Source organism: Vipera berus, assembly GCF_964194415.1.
Source record: "Vipera berus genome assembly, chromosome: Z".
Taxonomy (NCBI): Eukaryota; Metazoa; Chordata; class Lepidosauria; order Squamata; family Viperidae; genus Vipera; species Vipera berus.
Window position 1 is genome coordinate 4,735,471 of NC_138205.1, and position 25,689 is coordinate 4,761,159.

Consider the following 25,689-nt stretch of genomic DNA (forward strand, 5'->3'; position numbering starts at 1 on the left):
GGGGTACGGTCCTGGAGGGAGCAGCGTCCGCCGCCATCTTAGAATCGCTGCTGCTCCTGCTTCGTTTGCCGCCGCGTCTGAGGAGGGAGCGAAGCCCTTCGGAGGCCGACGGGACGGACAAAATCGCCGCGGTCTAGCGGCCAAAAGGGAGGGGGAGGTGGGTGAGTGACTTAGTGGGTGAAAAAGAACCCAAAACAGCCAGGCCTCCGGCGGTCGAAACGACGAACGGATAGTGGCGGTGACGTCACGCCGCGGACGGTGACGTCAAACGGGGGCTTAGAATTTCCATCAGGGCTCCGAAAGAGGTGGGGGGGGGGAGAGAGAAGAGGCGCAGCTGCCGAAAGGGGCGTGGTTTCGGTGGGAGGGCGTGGCCTGCTCCCCCGTCCGGTACCTTTCGGCCTTTCTTTCCCGGAAGTGCGTTTTGGGGGAGGGGGGGCTGTTCGTCTTCAGGGCAGGTAGGTGACAAGATGGAGCCTTGGGGAAGGCAGGGAGCCGGGGAACATGGCGCAGAGGGTGCCCTGGTCCATGTGGCGCTGTTTTTTCTACCCACAGGCGCTGGGGCTGCGGTGTGCCGGTGGTTCGTTGCCTTAGTCGGGGCGAGGCAAGGAGGAAAGGAGGAGAGGGAGAGCGAGAGAGGTAGGTTGCCATCATTGGGCCCATCGGATAAAGGCAGTGATTCTCAGCTGGAAGACGTAGGGACTTCGACTCCCATCATTCCCCAGCCTGTATGGCTGCCTGGGCGATTCTGGGAGTTGAAGGCCAGACAACAATCTTCAGGACCCCCTCCCATCCCCGTTCCCCAGGGTGGGGAATTCTGGGAGTTGAAGGCCAGACATCTTCCAAGTTGCCAAGGTTGAGAAACCGCTGGGATAAGGAATAAGCCACAGCCCTTTCAGGCTGAGGGGTGGGGGAAGTGGGTTAGAAATCTGCTGAAAGGCCTTGTGTTAAATGGGATGGAATTTCAGAATAACTGAATAACAAAGAGTTGGAAGAGGCCTTGGAGGTCTCCCTAGTCCAGGGGTCGGCAACCTCGGCTCTTTTATGACTCGTGGAATTCAACTCCCAGAATTCCTGAGCCAGCTATGCTGGCTCAGGAATTCTGGGAGTTGAAGTCCACGAGTCATAAAAGAGCCGAGGTTGCCAACCCCTGCCCTAGTCCAACCCTCTGCTCAGACTTGCAATAATGGAATTGGAATGTTCTTTTTATTGGCCAAGTGTGATCGGACACACAAGGAAAACCCGGCCTAAACTAAACTAAAGGAGACCCTGAATCGGTGCTTCTCAACCTTGACTTTTTTTAAGGGGAATGGGCTTCAACTCCCAGAATTCCCCAGCCATCTATGCTGGCTGGGAAATTCTGGCTGGGAGTTGGAAGTCCAATCATCTTAAAAGTCACTAAGGTTGAGTCACTGCCCTAGACCATTTCAGACAAAAGGTTGCTTAGTATAGCCTTGCCTTGATTTATTCCTTGGCCTGGCCCTTGCTTGGGGTCTTCCTTTGCAGGTTTGTTTAATAGAGCTGATTTCCAGATGAATTATTCCCTGATAAAGCTTCCTCGAGGAAAAAACATTTCTACCTCAAGGGGGGAAAAAACCCCCATAGTTCAGTTGCCTTTTGAAAAATGCACCTTTGAGACAACCATGACCTGGATGACTGAGAATCTTCGTAGACGTTTATTTTCGGTGAATTTGAGATCTTAGCAGGGCGAAATTGCCCTGATTTATGCTGTGCTTATGCCCAGAAGAGTGGTCACCTGCCATCTTTGCAGGCCCTGTGAAACTCTATTTATGTCATTTTTGTTTTTGAATTGGATAATGAGCGAATTAGACTCTTCAGTAAACATGGAATAAGAGAGTCTAAAGGCATGGAGGTGGCTTAGAGCAGGAAAATGAAATTGGTTTCAAGCCTGTTTTTAGAAATCTAGAAGCCTGTGTCTTGTTAGAAAAGGCTTGTGGTAAGAGATTATCTGGCTTTGCATGTGTGACTTCTTCAAACAAAGCCTAGTAAACAAGGAAGTTGTGTGGATATGCTGTAGTGCAGATCCTTCATAATAATAATAAAAGCAGTGGGTTTGGGTGAGTGTGTTATTATACTATGGGATTACAAAATCTATTTTTGTTTTCAGATTTCAAAAAGGATTCTTAACTGCCACTTGGAACAAAAAGATCTTGGGAAAGGGAGGTAGCAAGGTGAAATTTTAATAACAATTGGAGGTTTAGGAAGTTCCAGCTTTTTTTCCCCCCCAAAAGTGAATGTTGGGAATATTTCTGATCTATTGGATCTCAAGGCTGTTAAATGTGTTTTGAGAGTGCACTTACTTGCTTTTATTCACAGATCCTAAAATTTGGCAGTGTGGAATTTTGCAAAGTTATAGAATAACCATGAGTGTTGGCAGTGTGGAAATAGGGAGAGAACCTTCTTTGCGTGTTTGTGAGTTTTAAGTAAATAAATCTGAATGTAATGTCCTCTTTGCATAAGGCTCTTATGGGTACCTTGGCATTTCAAAAGGCTTCTTGTGTCTGTGAGCAGCCTTACTCTGTGCAAAGAGCTACAGTTGGCTGATTTCAGCAATCTGCATAGTATTTTTGTTAAGTTTTCCACAATTTGCATGACTTAAACTAGGAACCATCAATGGTGAACCTTTCTGCTTATGAGCCTGTAAGTTAAAAATTTTTGTGTTCCCCACGCCTGCTGGTTGGAAAATTTTAAAACTCATTTGTACTGTTTGCTTTTCCAGTAGAATGTTACAGTGTGTGCTTCCAGAGCTCTAGTTGTTTAAAAAAAAACTAGGGCAATATATGTTCTTTATTGCTAGATATTGTCAGGGTTGTTTTTGTTTTTTGGCTTGGTTAAATTGTTAGGAAATGAAAAGGGGTTATTTGGTTGAATTTCCCACTTACATTCCAGTAAATTTCCTTTTATTTTGGAATAAGTAGTAACTCAAGTCCTTTCCTGGGTAACAACAGAGTGCAAAAAACATCAGAGTAGATGTATAGTTGCTGATAACTTCTAAAGCAGTTCCATTACAGTTATGCTGATATATTCTTACTTTAGAAATAAGGATGAACAGTCTTGGGACTTTGCTGGAAGGAAGAATATAAAGGGTTTGCCCCTGGAAATTCAGATAAGCTTTTTAGAAACTTACATGTGCTTATATAGAGCAACTTGCAAATGATAGCTAGCTCCTTTATCGAAGATCGTGTCTGTAAGGATTACTGGTAGGTGGGTGGCTTGGCTCTCTTTCGGAAAGAAAAATTCAAGGAAAGCAAGGCAGGAGGAGAGAGAACTAGACATGCATTGGCAGCTGAAATTTAACGGTGCCTATGATGAATTTATGAGTATAGTCAAGGCTATGGTCTTCCCAGTTGCAATGTATGGCTGTGAAAGTTGGACCATAAGAAAGGTTGAGCACCAAAGAATTGAGGCCTTTGAACTATGGTGCTGGAGAAGACTCCTGCGAGTCCCTTGGACTGCAAGGCGATCAAACCGGTCAGTCCTAGAGGAGATCAACCCTGACTGCTCTTTAGAAGGCCAGATCCTGAAGTTGAAACTCAAATACTTTGGCCACCTAATGAGAAGGAAGGACTCACTGGAGAAGAGCCTAATGCTGGGAAAGGTTGAGGGCAAGAGAAGAAGGGGACGACAGAGAATGAGGTGGCTGGATGGAGTCACTGAAGCAGTAGGCGTGAGCCTAAATGGACTCCAGAAAATGGTAGAGGACAGGAAGGCCTGGAGGAACGTTGTCCATAGGGTCGCGATGGGTCGGACACGACTTCGCAACTAACAACAACAACAAATGTTGAAAAGGTTCCGCGAAAGACGCGGAAATAAACGGACCGATTCCTTCTGCTGACAACATTTTGGAGCAGCGGTTTTCAACCTGTGGGCCACCAGGCCGTCACAGGAGGTCCACGGAGGCTTGAAGAAATGTGACAATTTAAATCTTAAGTCTTTGGGGCGGGGTCCGTGGCCACAAAAGCAATTTAAAGGGGGGGTCCATGGTGAAGAAAAGATTGAGAACTGCTGTTTTGGAGAATGCCTCCCCCTCCCCCCCCTTAAACTTGTTTCAGGAAGGTATTTTAAATGCCTTGTTCTGTTCTTCTAATATGAGCCTCGCTTTAGTGCTCTGGTACTTAAGGCTCACGGTACAACTTCGATTTCTCATCCTCAGCTACTAAAAAGCTAGCAGCGGGAGGATAGAAAAAGTTTAAGAAAGGGCCAGAATTGTTGTGAAATCTTCCTGGGAGTGAAAAGAGGATAGTTTTGCTCCTGTTTCGGGTTGGTGAAACCCGTTACGTTTATGCCACTGGTGATCCTGCGGGTTGTAAACGTTTACAACTAGGATTGAGCCAAATGGGACAACTCTAAAAGGTAAAGGTTTCCCCGCACGTGCGTGCTAGTCGGTTCCGACTCTAGGGGCCGATGCTCATCTCAGTTTCAAAGCCAAAGATCCAGCACTTGTCCGAGGACGTCTCCACGGTCACGTGGCCAGCATGACTAGACGCCAAAGGCGCACGGAACGCTGTTACCTTCCCACCGGAGTGGTCCCTATTTTTCTACTTGCATTTTTTACGTGCTTTCGAACTGCTAGGTTGGCAGAAGCTGGGACGAGTAACAGGTGCTCACTCTGCTACGCGGCACTCGGGATTCGACCCGCCAAACTGCCGACCTTCTGATCGACAAGCTCAGCGTCCTAACCCACTGAGCCACCGCGTCCCTTGGGGCAACTCTAGAATTTTCCGTTTTGCCCACAGGATGGCAAGGTCCAGAAGGGCTGCGTAGCATTCCCAATTTTTCTCAGAATTTGTGGATTCCTAGCTCCCAGAATTGGTGGGAGTTGAAGGCTAGGGCATGCTGAGAATTGAAATCCACGTATCTCCGAAAAGTTGCTAAAATTGAGAAATGCTGCATTCCCAAATCGTCAAGCTTTGCAAGCTCTACTTAGATTCCAAAGTTCTGTGAAAGTAACTGCATGTTTGACTAAAGTTATGGGCGCCTGAAGTGTTATTGCAGGATATTGTGTTTCTCCCCCCCCCCAGCCAAAAAGCTGGGATTCATTTTTTTTTTTCTTTCCCCTCCTCCTTCTCCCTTTCTCATCTCTCTTTCCTTCCTTCCTTTCTTTCTTTCTTTCTTTCTTTCTTTCTTTCTTTCTTTCTTTCTTTCTTTCTTTTTCTTTCTCCTTTTTCTCTTTCCTTCTTTTAAACATGTTTATAAAATGCCTCTTTTTCTCTCTCTTTAAGTTAACACTTCATGCTTGAAAATAGATGAATATTTGATTGCAGTATTGTGGCAAACCATTTGAACCAGAATTGTAAAACTCATTTACAAATCAACTTTTAAAAAAAAGAATGATAATGTGGCTTTTAGGATTTCTTAGCTACTGATAGATAGCACAGATTTTTTTCCTACTCTTTCCCTTCATCTTTCCATCCAAACATTTTCTAGGACTTTCTTCTCCAGTCTGTTGATTTTAAAAAAAAACTGGATTTGAATGCCGATCTGGCCATCTCCTTCAGAAGCAAGTTATGCTCGCAAAATACTTTTAAGTTATAGTTCTACCTTAACCCAGTGGAGAAACAAACATTTGAATGAAATAGAGCTGGAAGGGACCCTGGAGGTCTTCTAGTCCAGCCCCCTGCTCAAGCAGGAGAACCTTTACCATCTCAGACAAGGGACTGTCCCAGCCTCTTCTTAAAAATCTCCAGCGATGGAGCGCCCATGATTTCTGGCGGCAAGCTGTTCCACTGGTTTAATTGTCCTTGCTGTCGGGAAGTTTCTCCTTAATTCCAGGTTGCTTCTTCTTCTCTCTGGTCGAGTTTCCATTTGCTCGTCCTTGACAATCTGAGGGGTTTTGAAATAGGAGGTCTCTTAGGATGGCCTGGAGTACAGATATGTCTGTGAGCAAAGCAGAGAAAATAGAAGCAAAGGCCAATTGTTATAAATTACGGTTTCCTTTATGTAAAAAGTTGATGGATAATTAATTTGAAAGCGGGGGTGGGTGGGTGGGGGGGTGGGGGTTGTTCTTTGCTGGATACGCTATCCAGAGGATTCCAGAAAGGGGTTTTTAGAGCACAATTCCATTCCAGAGTGTAGAACTTTTTTGTCTCCAGGCAACTTATATGGCCCCAGCTCCTGTTCTATATTCCACTTCTCAGAGCCATTCTGGCCTCCCCTTCTTCTTCCAGGCTGTGACCAGCTCCTTTGCCTGCTAGACCCGCTTCTCCACCAGCGGCTCCTGTGCCTCTGGGTGGTGGGGAGCCCACCCATTTGGGCCAGCCATGGATCCGGCGTTCCCCCATCCATCCCGGGATCCTGTGAGTATCCAGCCTTCTTTCCCTTTCGTTTGGAGAAGATGGCATGGTGGGTTAGGGTTATTAGCCTCTGACCTTCTTGTTTCTTAACTCTTCTCATTCATAGACCCAAGAAGATGGCATGGCCTCAGACGACTTTGACATCGTGATAGAGGCTATGTTGGAGGCCCCGTACAAGAAAGAGGAGGTGAGGAACGAGAGATTACAAATCAGAAAGGTGCTCAACCTGTGGGAAAGTATTACTACTACTTTGTATTTTGCCAGGGATCCAGAGATAAGTTCATAGCAGTTTGCCGCAGCCAGCCGCTGCTTTTGTGTTTGCTTCTGGCTATGCCGACTCCCATGAATTGTGGGGGAGGGGGGGAACTGTGGGGAAAACGAAAGTAAGGGCTGTATCTCTTGGAGATGCTGCCTCAAGGCCACCCAGCTGGAAGAAGCAGGGGGACCGCATACCAAACTGCGCTTGGACTGTTAGGAAAACATCATGCCTGAACCTAATGGGTTACAACACTGGGGGAGGAGCAATGAGAGATAGTTAAGGGACGGAAAAAGTAGAACTTAGGGATTTGGGGGCACGGTCTTGGCTTTGCAATACTCCAATCCACTTGACCTCTAATACAGAGGTCCCCAACCTTTCGGGCACCAGGGACCGGTTCCGTGGAGAGAGGTTTTTCCCACGTGGTTTTGTGTGCTGGCGGCATCCCGCAGATGGGGCTTTGTTTGTGCGGCCCGGTTGCTGGCATGCCGCAGCCCGGTACCGATCCACAGGCCAGGGGTTGGGGGACCCCCTGCTCTAATAAAACTATACCTTTCTCAACAAACGGAGTCAAGGATCATTTCTGTTTAGAGGTGGTAAGTTGTGGCAGGTCTGACACCCATGTAATTCAAGATGGTTTTCAAAATATTGGTCAGTGTCCTTTCTTAGCAGAAAAAGAAAAGGTATAGAAAGGTATGTCAGGAATTTGTATAAAGTTAAAATAAGGTGGCTGGCTGTCCCTTTTCTGCTGAATTAAGCCTCCAGTAGGTGTTCCTAGGCGTAGCTTATGCCTCCTAGACCAGGGCTTTTCAACCTTTTCACCCACTGGACCACTTTTAGGATATGGCAACATCCGAGTACCACCAGTTGCCTAGCAAGGTGTCAAAAACTTGATGACCCCCCCCAAAAAAGGAAAAAAGTGATGAAGTACAGGTAGTCCTCAATTTACAACAGTTTCGCTTAGTGACTGAAGTTACAATGGCACTGAAAAAAGTGCCTCCCAAGCCACAGCCGAGCAAGACACCTGCCTGCCCGCCCGGCGGCGCTCTTCCTCATGTCCGAGGTTTTCATTGTTGTGAGCAATTTTCTTGAGGATTGGCAGTGGGGGTGGGGTGGCGGGTGTTTGGTTTTTATTCCTCCCCCCCATCTGCTGGATGGTTGCAGCAGGTTTTGGTCACTTCACATGACCCTGGGACACTGTGACCGTCATAAATATGAATCAGTTGCCAAGCATCTGAATGTAAATCACAAGACCCTGGAGATGCTGCAACATTCCAGCTGATTGGCGCTTCTTCTGGGCTCAGCAGAAGCGCCGGGATCAGCGCTGAGCTCCAGCCGGAGCCTGGCGCTTCCGCTGAGCCCTGACAGCCCTGCAGCTCCAGCCGTCTCTCGCTCAGGCTTGTGCAGTGCTGCCACCGGTTCAGCTCCTTCCCATCCCCCGCTACCACTTTTCTAGGATGGTTGTGTACCACCTGCCAGGTGCCAATGTACCACAGGTGGTACCTGTACCACTGGTTGAAAAGCCCTGTCCTAGACACCCCATCTCGCCTCGAAGAAGGGCAAATCTCTCTTGGAGTCTGACACAGGATGAAGAGGAAGGCAGAGGGTGGGTGGGGATCCCACTCCCAGTGTTGCTGGTCTCCATTTACTTGGGAGTCCGTCTTACGACCGCAGTTGAGCCCCCACCTTTCTGTGGCTAAGCAAAACGGTTGTTAAGTGAGTTTTGCTCCATTTGACAACAATCTGGCTTCCCCGTTTGACTTGGCTGGTCAGAAGGTCACAAAAGGACTCCAATGACCCTGGGCTGCAGCTGTCACGAACCAGTCGCCAACATTTTGATCACATGGCCACGGGAATGCCGTGGCAGATATAAGTGTGAAACACGATCAAAACTCACTTTTGGGGTGCTGTTGTGACTTTGAATGGTCACTAAGTGAATGCTTGTAAGTTGAGGGCTACCCGGAATGGAAACATAAGTGTCCCCTTTTTTCATTGTTCGCCGCTTGCGCCAGCCTCATTCTCGCAGTCCCTGTAACTATTTAGTCCCGAGTCTGTGTTGTGCAGAATATTGTGTTTTAAAGATGATCATCACTCCAGTCTCAAATGACGTTTCAATCTGTGTTAATCCAGCTCTAAACTCTTATATGTTAATATTTATTGGAGACAGTCTCTCAGCTGTCCTCCTCGTTCTCTGCATTCTCAGTAACGAAAAATGCAAACGTTGAGAGGTGACGTGGGGTGTGTGATGTCTTTAGTTGGGCCAAAGTGACTGGATAGTTCAATCTTTTTTTTTTTGCTTCTAAAAATTAGGACTGAAATTCTAAGGAACACATGAAAAAATGGAGGATGCCCTTTGGAGGTTAGAGTTCAGGATTCCGCCCTCCGCATTTGCAAATGACAGTTGAAGCCTGCTGATTAGCATTCTCTCTCGGGGGTCACTTTGCACCTCTAGCTAGCAAAAAATCAGGCTGTGGGTTGATACAGGTTTTAAGTGCAAAAAGGGGATCGTCTTTCCGTGCCTGCCTCCTCTTGGTGCCTCTTTCCTGCTGAATCCACTCTTGTATTTGTTCCAGGCCCAGCCAGGACCCTCAAAGCCACCAGCTGACCCCCCCACAGCCCAGGTAATGTCCAAAAACGGACGGGGTGGAGATATGAGAGGGAGCTGGAGGACTACACTCTATAACTGTGGTGGCGAACCTATGGCACAGTTGGCACGCAGAGCCCGCTCTGTGGGCACGTGCGCCATCGCCCCAGTCTTAGGCCTTCAGCTGGGTTTTATAAAAAAATTTCGCTTTAGGTCTCTGCCGCTGTGTGCAAAAAAAAAAAAGAGGTTCAATCAATTTCAACTTCTCACGGGGAAAAAAAAAGTCTTGCAAAGTTGGAATTGATTGATTGAACTTTTTAGTCCCACCTAGTCTGCCGTTACCACCACAGCCAGGCCCACCGGGCACCCGACGATACATAATTGGGTTTTTGGATTGTAGTTTGGGCACTCGGTCTCTAAAAGGTTCGCCATCACTGCTCTATAAACTCCTTTCTCCCTTAGCCTTCGCAGGAGGAGCAAGGAAAAGAAACGAAGAAGGACAGCGCCCCCAGCAGCAGCAACGGGGAAAGCAGCAGGTGAGCTGCAGAGGCTTTGCGGATCCCCCTTTGCTTCTCCCTCCTTCCCTCCCTGTGTCGGAGTGACTCTCATTGCTGCCTTGCTTCCTCCCTCACAGCAAAAAGAAGAAGAGTAGGAGTCGTAGCAAGAGCCGAGACCACAGACACAGGTAGGGATGGTCCTAGAGAGAGATCACAGAGGAAGTGGGCAGGCCCAGGCTGGGGTTGGTGCAGAAGCAGAGGTGTGTGTGTGTGTGTGTGTGTGTGTGTGTGTGTGTGTGTGTGTGTTTCCCCACGTAGGGAAGCTGGCACAGGGCCTTTGAAAAGTGGGGTGGGATGGGGGATCATGGCATGTCAGCTGCCACCTTAACGCTTGTTTGTTGCTTTGCCACGAACTCTGGGGATGGGTGATGCTTAGGGGAAAGCGAAAGTAATAGCTGTATGTCCCTGAGATGCTGCCTCAAGGTCACCCGGCTGGGAGAAGAAAGCAGCTGCATGCCACAGCCTACGCTTGAACTCACCTTTCTGAAAACCTCTTGCTTAAATCTGATTGGTCATTTGGGGGTGGGGGGGTGTGAGCGATGGGAGGCAGTTAAAGGAGGGAAAAGTTGAATTTAGGGATTTTGGCAGGTGACTCTCAGGTCCGGCTATATGCATTGCTGCGATACGCTTTCTAATGAAAGTTACATCTTCTGAACAAATGTTTAGAGGTTTTAAGTGCTGGCAGGTCTCACGTGGAAGGTGAGGAGTCAAAAGAAAGGCAGGTTATTTCGGTGTTGCTTGCAGGTAGTCCTCAATTTACGACTGGTTGCTTAGCAACTATTTGAAGTTACAACAAACCTGCAAAAATTTAAGACCTAGATTCGAAATTCCAAACTTTTTGGACGGGGGGCCCTCTGCAGTCACACGACTAAGCTTCCAGCACTTTCAAACACAGCCTCGTTCATGGCTGTGTGTAGTGTCCCACGGTCAGCAGGGATGAGGATTGCAGGCTGACTCTGACCACTGCCAGCAGTTCGATCCTGACCGGCTCAAGGTTGAATCAGCCTTCCACCCTTCTGAGGTCGGTAAAATGAGGACCCAGATTGTTGGGGGCAATAGGCTGAGTCTGTAAACAGCTCAGAGAGCGCTGTAAAGCACTGTGAAGCGGTATATAAGTCTTCAGGGCTACCGCTATTGGCATTCTGATTTTTTGGCAAAACCATGCCCTTAGAGAACCCTATTACTGCTGCTCCTGCTAAAAAAAAATAAAAAAATAAAATCTGGTTGCTCACATGATCACTTTGCAACCCCTTGTGACATGGCAGCTGTAATTTGCAGCCTCCCATCTAGTGGTGGGATTCACATACGTGAACAACCGGTTCTTTTGTGGATGCCGCTTCTGGAAGTCCATTCCGGGCCTGGGCAACAAAAAAATTAGCTACCAGTTCTGCTAAAGTAGTGCGAACCAGCTGAACCGCTGGTTGTATGTTGCTTTTTTTTTTTTTACCATTGTTGCTGCGGCTGTTGATTTGAAAACTCCCGTAAATAAATGGAGAGACTGTCGGGATCTTTCCAGAGTTTGTGGTTGGTCAAAGGGCTGTTCCGCTTTTGAGGCTTTCCGATTTTTTTTTTCCTCCTGCTGGGCTAAATAGAGAATTGGTTCCCTCAGCAATCCAGTTACAGGGGAAAATAGCAAAAGACACACACACACACACACACACACACACACACACACGATGCGCAAATCGGATATGCTTGTCTTCCTAGCCGTAGTCGGGACCGAGACCGTCATCGCAGACGCAGCCGAGATCGCCGCAGCCGTCACCGGAGCAGAAGCCGCCATCGGAGCCGCAGTCGGGATCGTAGGCGGGCCAGCCGATCTCGGAGCCGAGAGCGCCGACGGGAGGAAAGAGTCCGCTACCGCAGCCCACCTCCCCCCGGGTAAGCCATCCAAAAGCTCGGCCGAGACCATAGTGTGGTTCTCCCAAAACTGAAAGAATGAAAGCTCAGTTTTACTACGAAGAATGGTTGAAGTAACTGGGTAGGCCTGGTCTAACCTTTCTGAAAACCTCTTGCTTAAATCTGGATAACCTGTTCTTTGGAATTCCTTATCTGGCTGATCCGAAGCCATTTTAAAGGATCCATTTTTCGAAAAGGGCCGAAACGTCTTTACCACAGCCAGTACTGTTGATGGGACAGAACAAATTGTTTTGTTTCTAAGGATTACACAGGTAGTCCTTGACTTACGATGAAGACCAGGTTCAAAGTTCTGGCGGTCGGGCTTCCTCTGCAGTCACGTGACTGAACTCGGGGCATTTGGCAACACGGCCAGATTTACAGTCGTTGGCAGCACCCTGTGGTCACCCGACCATGTTTTACAACAGTTTTGCCGAAAACTGGCATTTCCAGTTTTTGGCAAACCACCCCCACCCCCCGCATCCATAGCAAAGCCTCGATTTGCTTAATGACCGCTGCAAAAAACAACGTAAAACCGAGACAGTCATTTAACCAACCTGTTTTTTAACAACCATTATGTCATATGACTGTAATGGGCAGGCTGTAATGCGATGATGAGCAAGGCAAATTGTGCTGCGTCACCCGTGCTGCGATTGTGGGGCCGCTGCTGAAGGTTGCGATCTGGGCTTGTGTTGTGTTTCTCTGCAGGCGACGGTTTGGACACAGCAAGAGTCCCTTGTTCAGAGAGAAAAGCCCCCTCCGGTGAGTAGCGCAACTAGGGAGTAACTGAGAGGACTCGTCACGTGCCACGTCTCTTTTCCCGGGCATCCGTTCCGTGTCTGGATCACCCCTCTTGTCTCCAACAGGGAACCCCTGGGCAGCTTGAGCCCCGAAGAGCGTGATGCCCGCACCGTGTTCTGCATGCAACTGGCTGCCCGTATCCGCCCTCGAGACCTTGAGGATTTTTTCTCTGCTGTTGGCAAGGTCAGGTCCCCTTCCCTTCTTACTTGGCCCCAAGCAAGGGCTTCTGGCCCATTCTGGTGCTTACTTCCCACCAACCTAGTTAGCACAGTCCATGATTGCAGTTAAGCGGAGTAGTAGATACCTCAGTCTCTGGTTTTATCCCTGATTTGGCTAGTGGTTAAGGCACTGGCTTAGGAACCTGGAGACCGTGACTTCTACCGTGTTTCTCTGAAAGTAAGGCCTACACCAACAATAAGCCCTAGCTTGATTTTGGGGGGGTGGGCCTAATATAAGCCCTAGTTTTGGGGCGAGGCACACACCTAAAAATCAAGCTAGGGCAGGGATGGGGGTGTGGAGCTGCCCCACCCGCCCCGCACCCACTTACGTTGGAGCCAGGCCTCTCCTCACTAGCCCACTTCTTCTAAGGCCTCTTCTGCAGCCAGGCCTGCATTTCTCAGTCCCGGGGCTTTCCGGAAGGCCTGTGCAGCCAAGAACCGAGCTATGGGTTCAATCCATAGCTTGGTTCTGCAAGACCTCAGCCGAGCACCAAGCTATGGATTGGATCCATAGCTCGGTACTCGGCTGCTTAGGCCTGTAAAACGCAGGCCTGAATGCAGCTGCACAACTTTGGCCCCAGAAGAAGTGGACCGGCTGGGTGGGGCTGTTGGTGCCGGAGGTGAGGTAAGGCCTACCCTGAAAATAATACCTGGTGCCTCTTTTGGAGGCAAAAAAAATAAAATAAGACCCAGTCTTATATTCGGGGAAACACAGTAGTTCCATCTTAGACACAAAAACTGGGTGTGTCTGGTTGAATCACCAGGAGACAGTGAATTCTAGTCCCACCTTAGGCAGGAAAGCCAGCAGGTTGACTTTGGACCAATCACACACACTCAACCTAATCCATCGCATAAGGTTGTTTTTGTGGGAAGAAATAATGCCTGCGTTCTCTGCCTTAAGTTATTTATAAAAAGAATAAAGCTGAGGTAAAACATCTAATAAATAAAAAGAACAAAGGAGACCCAAGCACAAAATGTTTGGCACCTAGGACTCTTCCGGTAATGTTCTCCTGAACTGTCACTTTGGCCAGGTGCGTGACGTACGGATCATCTCTGACCGAAATTCCCGCCGCTCGAAAGGCATCGCTTACGTCGAGTTTTGTGAGATACAGTCGGTGCCGCTGGCCATCGGGCTGACGGGGCAACGCCTCCTGGGCGTGCCCATTATCGTTCAGGCTTCCCAGGTTTGAAACATTTTATTTTTTTAAAAAAATTTAAAATCTGCGGTAGGGGTCTTCAAACTTGGCCCTTTTAGGACTTGTGGACTTCAACTCCCAGAATTCCTCAGCCAACGTGCCTGGCTGAGGAAATCTGGGAGTTGAAGTCCACAAGCAGGGGCCTTCAAACTTGGCCCTTTTAGGACGTGTGGACTTCAACTCCCAGAATTTCTCTGCCAGGCATGTTGGCTGAGGAATTCTGGGAGTTGAAGTCCACAAGCAAGGGCCTTCAAACTTGGCCCTTTTATGACTTGTGGAGTTCAACTTCCAGAATTCCTCAGCCAGGCGTGCAAAGAAATGAAGGAAGGAAGGGCAGAAGACAGGAATGCGATTTTTTAAATGCACATTAAAAATAATAATACAGGTGGGATAGAAAGTACGATTTGTGGGATTGCGAACAGAGCAAGCCAAAGGGAAGACGGAATCTCCCATGATTAGGTTGAGCAGAGTCAGGAATCCTTAATTTTTATTTATTTATTTTTTTTAACAACGCTTAATCTCCGTGGCTCTTTTCTGCCTGCTGTTCACCCGCACACAAAACAGGTGTCAAAAACCTTCAAACTGCGGCCGTCTTCACTACGTTTTTTTCGTTTGCCTACAGCAACGGGAAGGGGGAGATGCTTGCTTCTGGTTTAGTCATAACAATAACTTTCCTGTGGGAACCAAGGTCAAGCTGTCTACATTTTGGCGGGCTGGAGCTGGCGCATTGGTTAGAAAGCCCTGCCAAAGTAGTTAATTGGGGATTGTGATTTATGACATTTATGAATTTGTCCCCCAGTCTAGGCAACTGGACTTTTTGTTTTTTTTTCCTTTGAAGCCCTTTCACTTCTCATCCACGGAGCTTCCCCGGTTCATCTTGCATTGCTGAAGAACTGAAGAAGCATCTCGGATGAGAAGCGAAACGTCTTCACAAAGAAAAAGAGGGTCCAGTTGTCTTTTTTGAAAAAGCATCTTTGGGACAACCATGACTCAAACTTGGCAACTTTATGACTTGTGGACCTCCACTCCCAGAATTCCGGCTGGCTGAGGAATTCTGGGAGTTGAAGTCCACGAGTCTTTAAAAGTTGCCAAGTTTGAAGACCCTTCCCTAAATATTCATGGGCCCTGCAAATGGAATTTGTTCTCTCATTGTTTTTGGCCAGACGTGGGGTTGCAGGTAGTCCTCGATTCACGACCGCAGTCGAGCCCAACGTTTATTTACGTCGCTATGTGAAACATTTGTTAAATGAGTCTTGCCTCAGTTTTTTACGACCTCCCTTGCTCCAGTTGTTAAGCGAGCCGCTGCAGTTGGTAAATTTAGTTAACACGGTTCAGGGAATCTGGCTTTTCCCCCGTTGACTTTTGCTTGTCAGAAGGGTGGCGGAAAGCGATCCCACGACTCGGGGACACCGCCACCACCACCACCGTCATAAATACGAACCCGTCGGCGAGCCTCTGAATTTCTGATCACGCGGCCGCAGGCATGCGGCCATGTTCTAAGCACGAGAAACGGCCTCTTCCCCCCCTCGTGACGTCGTAACTTCGGGTGCTAAATGAAAACCGTTGCAAATCGAGGACTACCTTTAAAAAATAAACAATGGGTTATTCCTGGCTGTTTTTGACACCCACACCCCTCCCAATTTGTGACCTTAGGCGGAGAAGAACAGGCTGGCAGCCATGGCTAACAACCTTCAGAAAGGCAGCGGGGGTCCCATGCGGCTCTACGTCGGTTCTCTTCACTGCAACATCACCAAAGAGATGCTGCGGGGGATCTTTGAGCCCTTTGGCAAGGTAGGGTCGGAGGAGGACACAGAAAAGGGTGTGTGGGGTGCGTGTGTGTATTTGTGTTGATCCTGAAGCCCCAAGGGCACGGCCTTGGCTTTATAACTGGGGCCGCCACCTCTTCTCCTCCGCAGATTGACAGCATTGTGCTAATGCGGGACCAGGATACTGGACAGTCCAAAGGCTACGGCTTCATCACCGTAAGTTGGGGGTGGATTTTCTCCGCACGGGGCAGAGCGGAAATTGGCCTCGGCTCTTCTTTACCAAGACACAGGCACCTGCAACGTAACAGAATCACAGAGTTGGAAGGGACCTTGGAGGTCTTCTAGTCCAACCCCCCCCTCCTCCCACTCAGGATTCCATTTGAGACAAGTGGCTGTCCAGTCTCTTCTTAAAAACTGTCCAGTGTTGGAACATTCACAACTTCTGGAGGCAGGTGGTTCCACTGGTTAATTGTTCTAACTGTCAGAAAATTTCTCCTTAGTTCTAGGTTGCTTCTCTCCTTGATTAGTTTCCATCCGTTGCCTTCAGGCGCTTTCGAGAATAGCTTGACTCCCTCTTCTTTGGGGCAGCCCCTGAGATACTGGACCACTGCTATCGTGTCCCCCCTCGTCCTTCTCTTCATTAAACTAGACATACCCAATTTCAGCAACCGTTCCCTATATGTTTTAGCCTCTCAAGTCCCCTAATCATCTTAGATGCTCTTCCCAGAGTCTCAGCATCTTTTTTACGCTGTGGTGACCAAAACTGGACGCAGTACATGTGTAAAAGGTTTACAGTTGAATAAAAATAATAGAATAACAAGAAACCCTAGACCATTTCAGACAAATGGTTGTCTAATCTCTTCTTAAAAACCTCCAGTGTTGGAGCACCCATAACTTCTGGAGGCAGGTGGTTCCACTGGTTAATAGTTCTCACCGTTAGGAAATTTCTCCTCGGTTCCAGGTTGCTTCTCTCCTTGATTAGTTTCCATCCGTTGCTTCTTGTCCTGCCTTCGGGTGCTGTGGAGAATAGGTTGCCCCCCCCCCATTTCTGGCAGCCCCTCAAATATTGGAAGCCCGTTATCATGCTCCTTTCTCCAGTTTGCAGAAGCAGAATGTGCCCGCCGTGCCCTGGAACAGCTGAACGGTTTCGAGTTGGCTGGACGGCCCATGCGGGTCGGACAGGTCACCGAACGGCTGGACGGCACCACCGACATCACTTTTCCTGATGGGGCTGATGAGCCTGACCGGTCAGCTCTGAACTTGGGGACCACCGGCTCCCAGCTGCAACTAATGGCAAAACTGGCCGAAGGTGAGGCACCCTGGTTGAAATTTGGAGGCCGGGGGATGGATTCGGTTTACATTTGGGAAGGCCCAGTAGCAATGGGGTTACCGTATTTTTCGGACCATAAGACGCACCTGACCATAAGACGCACCTTGTTTCTAGAGCAGGAAAACAAGAAAAAAACTATTCTGAACCAAATAGTACCGGTATACTAGGGAGGAAGGAGGGGAGAGAGAGAGAAGGAAGGAAGGAAGGAAGGAAGGAAGGAAGGAAGGAAGGAAGGAAGGAAGGAAGGAAGGAAGGAAGAAAGAAAAAGAAAGAGAAAGAAAGAAAGAAAGAGAAAGGAGGAAGGAAGGAAGAAAGAAAGGGAGGATGGAGGGAGCAAGGAAGAGAGAGAGAAGGAAGGAAGGGAGAAGGAAGAAAGAGAGAAGGAAGGAAGAAAGAAAGGGAGGGAGGGAGGAAGAAAGAGAGAAAGAAAGAAAGGGAGGTACCGGTAGTTTCTTTTCCCTGAATAGGTTTTCTAAGATGCCGAAGCAATTTCAAACAATTAGCAGTATTATCTTGCAAATGGGAAATCACTTCCAATAAACTTCGCAGAGAAACCTGCAGGGACGACTCCTCACGGCTTTGCTGGGGCAAGTCGCCTATGAGGTTTAGTTCAGCAAAAACTATTTCTTTAGCAGCGAGGTAAAAGAAAGAAAATGTGCGCGCGCAGGGAGGGGGAGGCAGTCAGAAGGCATGGCAGGCACGTCCGTATTTCCTCCCCTGCCGACCAATCACACGGGCGGGGCGGAGAATTCCACGTCTTCATTCAATCACGTCTCTCCAATGGAGCTGATGGACTGCGTTGACTGAACAGGAGACAAGTGTTTTCGCTTACCTTCGGCCCATAAGACGCACCTCGTTTTTCCACCCACTTTTGGGAGGGGAAAAGTGCGTCTTATGGTCCGAAAAATACGGTAATTCCTTTCTGGATCATAGAGGTATATTTTAGGAAGCATGTTTGGCAGAATAACGGAATTGGATTGTGTGTGTGTGTGTGTGTGTGTGATGAAGTCTGTGTGGAAGAGAAGGAGGGACAGAAAATTGCACAAAAAAGTGACGTTTGACCAATTGGCCAAACAGGGCTGTGTCTTTTTTTATTACAATTTTTATTAATTTTCCAACTTTACATCAAAATATCAAAATGTTTTAGAAAGCAACGTGGTGATTGGGTAAACAATAGTCCAGTACCAAAATCATTTGTGCCTATCTCAGGTTAGAACATCTAACATTTTCCTCTCTTGTTTCCCACAATTACTATGTCACAATCAAGTTACTACAATTCTAGTTATAGCACAGTCAGTTAAGATATTTATCAGTATATTTTTAGTTATAGTTGTTGTGTCCTGTTTTTTTAAAATTTTAGCCATTTTCAATTACAGTGCTCCAATTTAGCCTTTAAGATCCATAGTATTTAAGTTTCGGGTGACCCAAATTTCCCCTACTTCATTAAATAATAGTTGAACAGGACTGTGTCTTGATCTGGTGTGGAAGGCAACTGCATAGATCCAATCTGGGTCTGTCACCAGAACCAGAGATTTTTGTCTTTTGAGCTTTTGGACTTGTCCAAACTTTTCTCTACGGGATTATGTGTGCTTTGGGCTATTCTGATGCTTTGTATTCATGTGGTACCGTCCTACTGGTTGGTTGGTGTGTTGATGGCCAGCGATTGGCTGTTGTTTCCTTGTGCTGTCAACTCCTCGGCCCCTAAGTACTTAATAAGCTGGTGGCAAATCAGCACTCCTATTGACTGACAAGGGGCCCATTTCCCAGGCTTCAATCATTTCCCTGGCTGTTTTTGTCTCTGCTCGGCCAACAATCTCAGTAGCTGCGAAATTGTATGTCCTTGTTCACTGCAGTGTGAGGCTACCAATGAGTTCCAATCTCCCTGTCTGGCCATTCGCTCATGTTCTTGTAATCTGGCGGTTAGCTTCCTCCCCATTTGTCCTACATAAGGTGCAATCCCCCTTATCAGGTACTCAATTTTGCAGCTACTAGGATTGTTGGCCGAGCAGGGACAAAAACAGCCAGGGAAATGTTCAAATCCTGCAATATTATCCCGGGACGCCTAGATTTGCCTTCATTCAGAATGGCATCAAATAACAGTCAGCGCCAGAACGTCTCCGTGGCCTTAAAGATGGAAGCTGTAATAGTACATCTTCCCAGCCATAATTTTGGGAGGACCAAAGAGACGATGGCCCTGTGTGTGCAGGTAGTCCTCTACTTACAACAGCTCCCATAAGTCACGGCCCGAATGCTCCCTCCCCTCGGGAAGAGGGTGGTCTTTTTTCACTGCCCCGAGTGCGGCAGCCTCATTCTTCCCTCCCCAAAGGTCTTGTCTTGTGTTTGCCCCACACAGCAGGTTCTGCGATCCCACTGTCGACCACAGCAGCAGCTCAGGCTGCTTTGCAGCTGAACGGAGCGATACCTTTGGGAGCCCTGAATCCGGCTGCCCTGACAGGTAAGATTTTTAGGGGGTGGGGGGGACCCAGGAGCAATTGGGAGTGGTCCTGAGGACAGGTGACTCAGTGTGTGTCAAACGCGGCAACTTTTAAGATGGTTGGACTTCAATTCCCAAGCCAGCTGGGGGATTCTGGGAGTTGAAGCCCGCCCATCTTAAAGTTTGCCAGCTGGGGAATTCTGGGAGTTGACATCCACCCATCTTAAATGTTTGCCAGCTGGAGAATTCTGGGAGTTGAACTCCACCCATCTTAAAGTTTGTGGGCTTGGGGATTCTGGGAGTTGAAGTCCACCCATCTTAAAGTTTGCTGGCTGAGGAATTCTGGGAGTTGAAGCCCACCCATCTTAAAAGTTAGCCAGCTGGAGAATTCTGGGAGTTGAACTCCACCCATCTTAAAGTTTGTGGGCTTGGGGATTCTGGGAGTTGAAGTCCACCCATCTTAAAGTTTGCTGGCTGAGGAATTCTGGGAGTTGAAGCCCACCCATCTTAAAAGTTAGCCAACTGGAGAATTCTGGGAGTTGAACTCCACCCATCTTAAAGTTTGTGGGCTTGGGGATTCTGGGAGTTGAAGTCCACCCATCTTAAAAGTTTGCCAGCTGGGGGATTCTGGGAGTTGGACTCCACCCATCTTAAATGTTTGCCGGCTGAGGGATTCTGGGAGTTGAAGTCTCTCCACATTGTAAAGTCACCAGCTTGCGTAAACTAATCTAGTGAATGTTTCTCCAGACTGCTGCTTGGCATTACACCAAATATCTCCTTTTAGCATCTTTTTTTTTTCCTTCCCCTCCTACGGGAAATTATTCCTGGGTTCCTAACGCTTTATCTTTCTCTCACCCCTACAGCTCTTAGCCCAGCGTTGAATCTGGCTTCACAGACACTGGCCTCCCAGTGCTTCCAGCTTACAGGCCTCTTCAGTCCCCAAACAATGTAAGTCGCTAAAACAGCAACGTCTAGGGTGTGTGTGTGTGTGTGTGTGTGTGTGTGTGTGTGTGTGTGTGTGTGTTTGGCAGGAAAGAAGTCTTTGCTTGGGGGGGGGGAGGAAAGAAGATTTTTCACCTGCGTTACGTTCCAAATTTGACAATGCAGACCTTTTACAACCTAACTTTAAGATCTGTAAGTCGACCCAGGGTGGATTTTTGCCAAACGGGATACCTGAAAACTCAAGGTCTTCTCTGCCTCGTTCCCTACCCCCCCACCCCGCAAAAAAAAAATATCTGAGCCAGGCGACCCTTGAACCCCAAAGTTCCCCACGGCCCTTCGATTTTCTGTGAGCAGTTTTACAAGACAAAATGGCTTACCCGCGAAGACCTTGGTGCTCTCCGAGCTGGGTTGTTTTCTTGCAGACGTTCCGTGACCCAACTAGTTAACATCACCAGTGCTAGCAGGGAGTTGGGTTTGTGGAGTAGAGGAGGAGGAGGAACAAAAGGTGGAGGAGGAGGAGGAGGTGGCAAGGAGGAGGACCGTGGGATCCTTGGTGCTCTCTGAACCTGGTTGTTTTCTTGCAGATGTTTCATGACCCAACTAGGTAACATCATCAGTGCTAGCAGGGAGTTGGGTTTGTGGAGTATAGGAGGAGTAGGAACAAAAGGTGGAGGAGGAGGAGGAGGTGGAAAGGAGGAGGAGGACCGTGGGATCCTTAGTGCTCAATGAATTTGGTTGCTTTCTTGCAGACGTTTCATGACCCAACTAGGTAACATCACCAGTGCTAGCAGGGAGTGGGGTTTGTGGAGTAGAGGAGGAGGAACAAAAGGTGGAGGAGGAGGAGTAGGTGGAAAGGAGGAGGAGGACCGTGGGGTCCTTGGTGCTCTCTGAACTTGGCTGCTTTCTTGCAGATGTTTCATGACCCAACTAGGTAACATCACCAGTGCTAGCAGGGAGTGGGGTTTGTGGAGTAGAGGAGGAGGAGGAGGAGGAGGAACAGAAGGTGGAGGAGGAGGAGTAGGTGGAAAGGAGGAGGAGGACCGTGGGGTCCTTGGTGCTCTCTGAACTTGGCTGCTTTCTTGCAGATGTTTCATGACCCAACTAGGTAACAGTGCTAGCAGGGAGGTGGGTTTGTGGAGTAGAGGAGGAGGAGGAACAAAAGGTGGAGGAGGAGAAGGAGGTAGAAAGGAGGAGGAGGACCGTGGGATCCTTGGTGCTCACTGAACTTGGTTGCTTTCTTGCAGATGTTTCATGACCCAACTAGGTAACATCGCCAGTGCTAGCAGGGAGTTGGGTTTGTGGAGTAGAGGAGGAGGAGGAACAAAAGGTGGAGGAGGAGGAGTAGGTGGCAAGGAGGAGGACCGTGGGGTCCTTGGTGCTCTCTGAACTTGGCTGCTTTCTTGCATATGTTTCATGACCCAACTAGGTAACAGTGCTAGCAGGGAGTTGGGTTTGTGGAGTAGAGGAGGAGGAGGAACAAAAGGTGGTGGAGGAGAAGGAGGTAGAAAGGAGGAGGAGGACCGTGGGATCCTTGGTGCTCTCTGAACTTGGTTGCTTTCTTGCAGATGTTTCATGACCCAACTAGGTAACATCATCAGTGCTAGCAGGGAGTGGGGTTTGTGGAGTAGAGGAGGAGGAGGAGGAACAAAAGGTGGTGGAGGAGGAGTAGGTGGAAAGGAGGAGGAGGACCGTGGGATCCTTGGTGCTCTCTGAACCTGGTTGTTTTCTTGCAGATGTTTCATGACCCAAGTAGGTAACATCATCAGTGCTAGCAGGGAGTTGGGTTTGTGGAGTAGAGGAGGAGTAGGAACAAAAGGTGGAGGAGGAGGAGGAGGTGGAAAGGAGGAGGAGGACCGTGGGATCCTTAGTGCTCAATGAATTTGGTTGCTTTCTTGCAGACGTTTCATGACCCAACTAGGTAACATCACCAGTGCTAGCAGGGAGTGGGGTTTGTGGAGTAGAGGAGGAGGAACAAAAGGTGGAGGAGGAGGAGTAGGTGGAAAGGAGGAGGAGGACCGTGGGGTCCTTGGTGCTCTCTGAACTTGGCTGCTTTCTTGCAGATGTTTCATGACCCAACTAGGTAACAGTGCTAGCAGGGAGTTGGGTTTGTGGAGTAGAGGAGGAGTAGGAACAAAAGGAGGAGGAGGAGGAGTAGGTGGCAAGGAGGAAGACCGTGGGATCCTTAGTGCTCAATGAATTTGATTGCTTTCTTGCAGACGTTTCGTGACCCAACTAGGTAACATCATCAGTGCTAGCAGGGAGTGGGGTTTGCAGGAGGAGGACGACTGTGGGGTCCCTGGTGCACTCTGATCTTGCTTCTAGGAAGTTTCATGACCCAGCTAGCTGACATCAGTGGTAGTAGGGAGTTTGCAAAGTGGAGGACGGAGGGGGGGGGGAAATTCAGAGGTGAAGGACTCCTTGGTGCTTCTGAACTTGGCTGCTTTCTTGCAGACGTTTCATGACCCAACTAGGTAACACCATCGGTCTAGAAAGGAGTTGGGTTTGTGGAGTGGAGAAAGAGGAGGAGGAGGAGGAGGAGGAGGAGGAGGAGGAGGAGGGATGATGGGACTGCGAGGTCCTTGGTGCTCTCTTAAACCCGACTGCTGTCTTTTAGACATTTCATGACCCAACTAGGTAACGTCATCCGTCTAGCAGGGAGTGGCCTTTATTCTCGTTTTTACAGCTCGCCCTCGGCTTACAGCCACAATTGAGCCCAGGACTCAATTTCTCAATTCTCAATTTGAGAAATTTGTCGGCTGAATTTTTTGCCCCATTTTACGACTCTGCCCGCACCCGTTAAGTGAATCGCTGCAGTTGTTCAATGAGGCACACGGTTGTTAAAACGAATCCGGCTTCCCCGTTGACTTTGCTTGTCAGAAGGACGCAGAAGGGGGGAATCGCAGGATTAAACCCACCACCACCACCACCCCGGGACACCGCGGCCGTTGTAAATATGAAGCGGTCGTCAAGCATCCGAGTGTAACTCACGTGACCCAGGGGGAATGCCGCAGACGGCCGCAAGTGTGAAAAACGGCCCCAAGTCCCTCTTTTTTTCCCTCCCCCCAAGGCCGTCGTAACCTTGGTCACTAAAGGAAGCGTCGTAAGTCCGGGGACAACCGGTATCTCCTGCTGGCTTGTCCTGGGGAAGCGGTCTGAGCGACCGGCCATGCAGATTCTCCAGCGCCCAGACTCCTTCCTCGGCCCGTTAAATTCCCTCCCGGCCCTTGGAAGTTTCCCCCTCCGCCCTAGGGCGAAATCGCGAGTGGGAAACCCCAACCGCGCTGGGAGGGACCTCAGGAGGTCATCCAGTCCAGCCCCCCCTTCCCTGCTGAGTGGGGAGGCCGAGGCGTAGAGAGCAGGGAGTGGGAGAAGGACCTTGGGGAGGGAGGGACCTCGGGAGGTCATCCAGTCCAGCCCCACCCCTTCCCTGCTGAGTGGGGAGGCCGAGGCGTCGAGAGAAGGGAGTGGGAGAAGGACCTCGGGGAGGGACCTCGGGAGGTCATCCAGTCCAGCCCCCCCCTTCCCTGCTGAGTGGGGAGGCCGAGGCGTAGAGAGCAGGGAGTGGGAGAAGGACCTTGGGGAGGGACCTCGGGAGGTCATCCAGTCCAGCCCCACCCCTTCCCTGCTGAGTGGGGAGGCCGAGGCGTCGAGAGAAGGGAGTGGGAGAAGGACCTCGGGGAGGGACCTCGGGAGGTCATCCAGTCCAGCCCCCCCCTTCCCTGCTGAGTGGGGAGGCCGAGGCGTAGAGACAAGGGAGTGGGAGAAGGACCTTGGGGAGGGACCTCGGGAGGTCATCCAGTCCAGCCCCCCCCTTCCCTGCTGAGTGGGGAGGCCGAGGCGTCGAGAGAAGGGAGTGGGAGAAGGACCTCGGGGAGGGACCTCGGGAGGTCATCCAGTCCAGCCCCCCCTTCCCTGCTGAGTGGGGAGGCCGAGGCGTCGAGAGAAGGGAGTGGGAGAAGGACCTTGGGGAGGGACCTCGGGAGGTCATCCAGTCCAGCCCCACCCCTTCCCTGCTGAGTGGGGAGGCCGAGGCGTCGAGAGAAGGGAGTGGGAGAAGGACCTCGGGGAGGGACCTCGGGAGGTCATCCAGTCCAGCCCCCCCCTTCCCTGCTGAGCGGGGAGGCCGAGGCGTAGAGACAAGGGAGTGGGAGAAGGACCTTGGGGAGGGAGGGAGGGAGGGAGGGAAGGAAGGAAGGAAGGAAGGAAACGGGGCCGTGTGGAGAGGAAGATTGCTAACCTCTCTTTATTTTCCCCTTATTTTGCAGGTAAGGCCCGATCCGGTCTCTCTCCCAACCCCCCCCCCCAACTTCACCCTTCCGGCCCTTCCTCTCCCAGGGAGCTCGGAAAGGAGGGGGGGCGGAAATAATCATCTCCACACCGTTAACAGCCTCATCCGGACAACCTTTTTCTCTCTCCCCCACCCCCGAATTGGATTCCAAAGCTGGGGGACGGACTTTGAAGGAACGGATCTCTCTCTCTCTCTTTGGGGGGGGGGCGGGAGAGGAAGAAAATCCTTCTGAACACGAACTCTGATTTTATTCCGAATTTCCCTCCCGCCGAGTGCTGGGGAGGAGGAAGAAGCTTGTATTCTGAAACACCCCCCCCCCTTTCTCTCTCCCCTCCCTCCCTCCCTCCCTCCCACCCACCCTCCCCCTCCTCAAGCCGTAATTGGAGGAGGGTGCACTATCCCCCTGGGAGGAGCTCCTCCTCTCCCCCCCCCCAAGAGATGGAATTGCAGCTTCTCTTGCTTGGTGGGCTTCGGAGGGCCAGGAAGACCCTTGGCTCCATCCCTCCCTCCCCTCCCTCTTTTTCTCTCTCTCTCTCTCTTTTTCTCCTCCTCCTTCTCACCCTCTGCTCTCGGATCAGGCTGCTGGATGGCTTTGGGCGGTCCTGGCAGCCGAGACGGGATCCGTGCGTGCGTGTGTTTGTGCGCGCGCACGCACGTTGTACATAGACCGGAGAGGCGCGCAAGCCAGCGTGTGGGTGGGAGGCCCGCGCGGTGTATATCTCTTCCCCGTTTTCCCACTCCCCACCGCCCCCCCCCTCCTCGATCTGTACCCATGGGGATGTTTGGGTGTTTCCCCCCCCTTTCTCTCTCTCTCTCTCTCTCTCTCTCTCTCTCTCTCTCTCTCTCTCTCTGTCTCTCTCTCTCTCTCTCTCGACGCTCGTCTCCCCTTCTTGGTGTCTCCCCGTTCTTCTCCGGCTGCACCCCCCTGTCCGTCCCCCCCCCCGTGTCCTCGGAATCCTTCAGAGAGAAACAACCCCGTCCCCTCCTTTTCAGATTTTCAAAGGTGTATTTTGGTTTTTTTTCTTTTTTTTTTCTTTTTATCTCTTTTCGATTTTTCTGTTTTTCTTCTTCTTTTGCTTATAAATGAATAATAAAAGTCACCGAACGGAA

General features: G+C 49.7%; 1 protein-coding gene and 1 long non-coding RNA gene across 5 annotated transcripts; one reads left to right on the forward strand and one right to left on the reverse strand.

The window, feature by feature from the left end:
* On the forward strand, positions 1 to 25,689 carry LOC308678358 (putative RNA-binding protein 23; the record flags this gene model as incomplete). Of its 4 annotated transcripts, none has more annotated exons than XM_081345496.1 (17): positions 1 to 161; positions 553 to 636; positions 6,186 to 6,314; positions 6,418 to 6,498; positions 9,141 to 9,188; positions 9,614 to 9,687; positions 9,786 to 9,836; positions 11,416 to 11,589; positions 12,313 to 12,366; positions 12,471 to 12,588; positions 13,655 to 13,807; positions 15,473 to 15,610; positions 15,736 to 15,801; positions 16,684 to 16,894; positions 19,269 to 19,370; positions 20,213 to 20,297; positions 24,557 to 25,689. In XM_081345496.1, the coding sequence occupies exons 3-17, from the start codon at positions 6,279 to 6,281 to the stop codon at positions 24,558 to 24,560; spliced, it is 1,395 nt and encodes a 464-aa protein (XP_081201622.1). In that variant the 5' UTR covers positions 1 to 161; positions 553 to 636; positions 6,186 to 6,278. The 4 variants fall into 4 exon arrangements, with proteins under 4 accessions (XP_081201622.1, XP_081201623.1, XP_081201624.1 ...); XM_081345497.1 differs by having other exon boundaries at positions 8 to 157; XM_081345495.1 differs by lacking the exon at positions 1 to 161 and having other exon boundaries at positions 243 to 636.
* On the reverse strand, positions 23,351 to 24,531 carry LOC308678359. The gene is made up of 2 exons (XR_014028643.1): positions 23,769 to 24,531; positions 23,351 to 23,666 (listed from the first exon to the last, which is right to left on the reverse strand). It is a non-coding gene; the product is annotated as an uncharacterized lncRNA (long non-coding RNA).